The 2,465-nt window shown below is 50.8% G+C and overlaps 1 protein-coding gene across 1 annotated transcript in view; it reads right to left on the bottom strand.

Annotated features, from left to right (window-relative positions):
* Nucleotides 1-480: 480 nt before the first annotated feature.
* ERAS (ES cell expressed Ras) overlaps nt 481-2,465 on the bottom strand; it is a 3,142-nt gene continuing 1,157 nt past the window's right edge. The window contains exon 2 of the mRNA XM_077752978.1: nt 481-1,225. Coding sequence (XP_077609104.1) covers nt 481-1,182 — 702 coding nt within the window. The 5' untranslated portion in view covers nt 1,183-1,225. The remainder of the gene's footprint in view (nt 1,226-2,465) is intronic.

Genomic DNA, 2,465 nt, shown 5'->3' with positions numbered 1-2,465 from the left:
AGGCTTTCCTTGACTTCCCCCATCACTCTTTCTTCCTACATCTGCCTTCTGTTAGATCTAGGAGGGCAGGGATTTTTAAGTGTCTTGTTCGCCTCTCTATCCTTTGCACCCAAAGCAGGGCCTGGCACGCAGTGGGCTCCACCCCCTCCCCATGCCACCATTTCTTGAATGAAAGGAATTTCACAATTCAAGTAACATTCTCCCCAGTTTCACTCCCACCCACAGAACACTTGGCACAGAGTCAGCTTTGAAACCTGAGAACACCATTTATTCTTGCACAAAATCTCTTAGCTCAACAGTAAGCAGTACTATGCCCTACATTACCGGATGCCCATCACCAAACAAAAACCTCCCCGAGATAGGGAGTCATCTCACTCCAGTACACCAATAGTGTCCCCACACAGCTGCCTGCTCCCGGGTCGCCTGTCTAGGAACCACCACCCTGGCCTGGGGGAGGGCTGCTTTTCTTGACCAAAATCTTTAGGCCACGGAACAGCCGCAGCGGCACATGGTCTTCTCGTGCCGGCCCTTCTCCCCACCTGGCCCAGCCACGGCCTCCTTTGCCATGGCCTCCCGGACTTTTTGGATCTCCTGGATGAGAAGGGTGAAGGCCTCCTCCACCCCTTGCCGCGTCTTGGCTGAGGTCTCCACGAAGGGGGCCCCCCAGCTCTTCGCAAGGGCCGCAGCAGCGGCATGAGCATCTCCGGTGGCGGTCACAAGGTCACACTTGTTGCCCACAAGGACGAGGGGCTGGGTGTGGTGAGGGCCCCAGGTGGCCCGCATCTGCTGCAGTTGGGCTAAAGACGAGGGGTCATCCAGGGCGAAGACCCCCAGCACACCATCCCCGATGGCCACACACTGGTCACGCAGGGCCCTATGGGTGGCCTGTCCTGCTGTGTCCAGGACATTCAGAATGCAGCCCCCATGACCCAGGGCCACCTCCTTCCAGTAGGAATCCTGGATCGTGGGGTCGTGGTCTTCCACAAAGCACTGGTGGTTCAGCTGGATGGTGAGCGCACTCTTGCCCACGCCACTTGCACCCACCACTACCGCCTTGTACTCGGGCAGCTTCTTGCGGACACTGTTGGGGGGTCCCTGCGCCCTCTGGCTCTCCTCCTGGGAGCTAAGGCTCCACGTGCCCAGGCCCAGATCAAACATGTTAGGCTTTCTTGGCAGTGCCATTCCCCCCGTGGGCAGCTCAGGGAAGGGATGTGAACACCAGACCCTAGGAGGGAAAGAGAAGAAAAGACAACGGGGGCAGGGGTAGATTAGGCAAGACCATTTGGGGGCAAGGGGACAGCTGGGTGGCATAGCATCACTTTTCCTAAGTGTCTAGATGTGTGTGAATCATCCTCTAATATGCTATATACATTATGTCGCTTAATTGCTTTGTCTCATTCCCTCTTTGTGAAGGCAGTGATTTTAAAAACAGATTTACATTTAATTTATATACCATAAAGCTAATCTAGTTAAAGTGCACAATTCACTGTTTTAGTATATTCACACTGTTCTGCAACCATCACCACAATCTTTGTTTCTTTTTTAAGACTTTATTTTTAAGCAATCTCTACACCCAGTGCGGGAATTGAACCTACAACCCTGAGGTCCAGAGTCGCATGCGCCACTGACTGAGCCAGCCAGGCGCCCCCACCATCACCATAATCTACTTTTAGAATATTTTCATCACCCGGAAAAGAAATCTCCCGCCCATTAGCAGTCGCTCCCGGATCCGGAGGAGGGAGGGCAGGGATTTGGGGCAGTTTCTATTTGGTTTTTTATCACTGTTGATCCCCAAGCCCCACACAGTGCCCGTCGCATATGATATGCTGAGCAACATTCCTGCCCCCAGGGAGTTCGTATTCTAAAAGGCGGAGACAATACCCAAGTAAATCAGCAAATTATGGGGTCAGCTAGCCATTTACATTAGAATTTAGCCTTTATTACCTATTCAGCATACAACTATTGAGAACCTACTGTGTGGCAAGGACAAACAACTGGGGAAAACAGTTACCAAACCCTGGCCGCCAGGAACTTGTCATTCTAGTCAGGAGAACAGGCAACAACAAAGGGAAATCAGCAAAATATATTTCAACAATAGGTGATAAACATGCAGAGGGGATTGGTTAATGTTAGGCATTTTTATTATTAGTTAACTTTCATGCATTATTTCTAGAGTCTTCCTGGCATGCCAGGCATTGTGATGGGTGTGGGGAAGGAAGGTGGGAGGTGTGGGGGTGAGGAAGTGGCAGCANAGATTCTGGAAGTGAGGAGATGGAAAACAAGATAAGCAAGTAAATTATCATGCAGCTAAGGAGAGGGTGGGCACACAGCAGGTGCTCAATTAGTGTTAGTTATTAATAGCAAATTATGATTAAACTTTTTCAATACACATCCTTGTCTTGGTTCAGTGTGTGGCCTCAGGAAATGCATCATAATGGCTGCTACCTTGGGTCTTTCTGGAAACC

Source organism: Crocuta crocuta, unplaced genomic scaffold, assembly GCF_008692635.1.
Source record: "Crocuta crocuta isolate KB4526 unplaced genomic scaffold, BGI_CrCroc_1.0 scaffold943, whole genome shotgun sequence".
In the NCBI taxonomy this organism is placed as follows: domain Eukaryota; kingdom Metazoa; phylum Chordata; class Mammalia; order Carnivora; family Hyaenidae; genus Crocuta; species Crocuta crocuta.
Note: the sequence above shows the minus strand (reverse complement) of the source record. Positions and strands in the feature narration are given on the sequence as shown.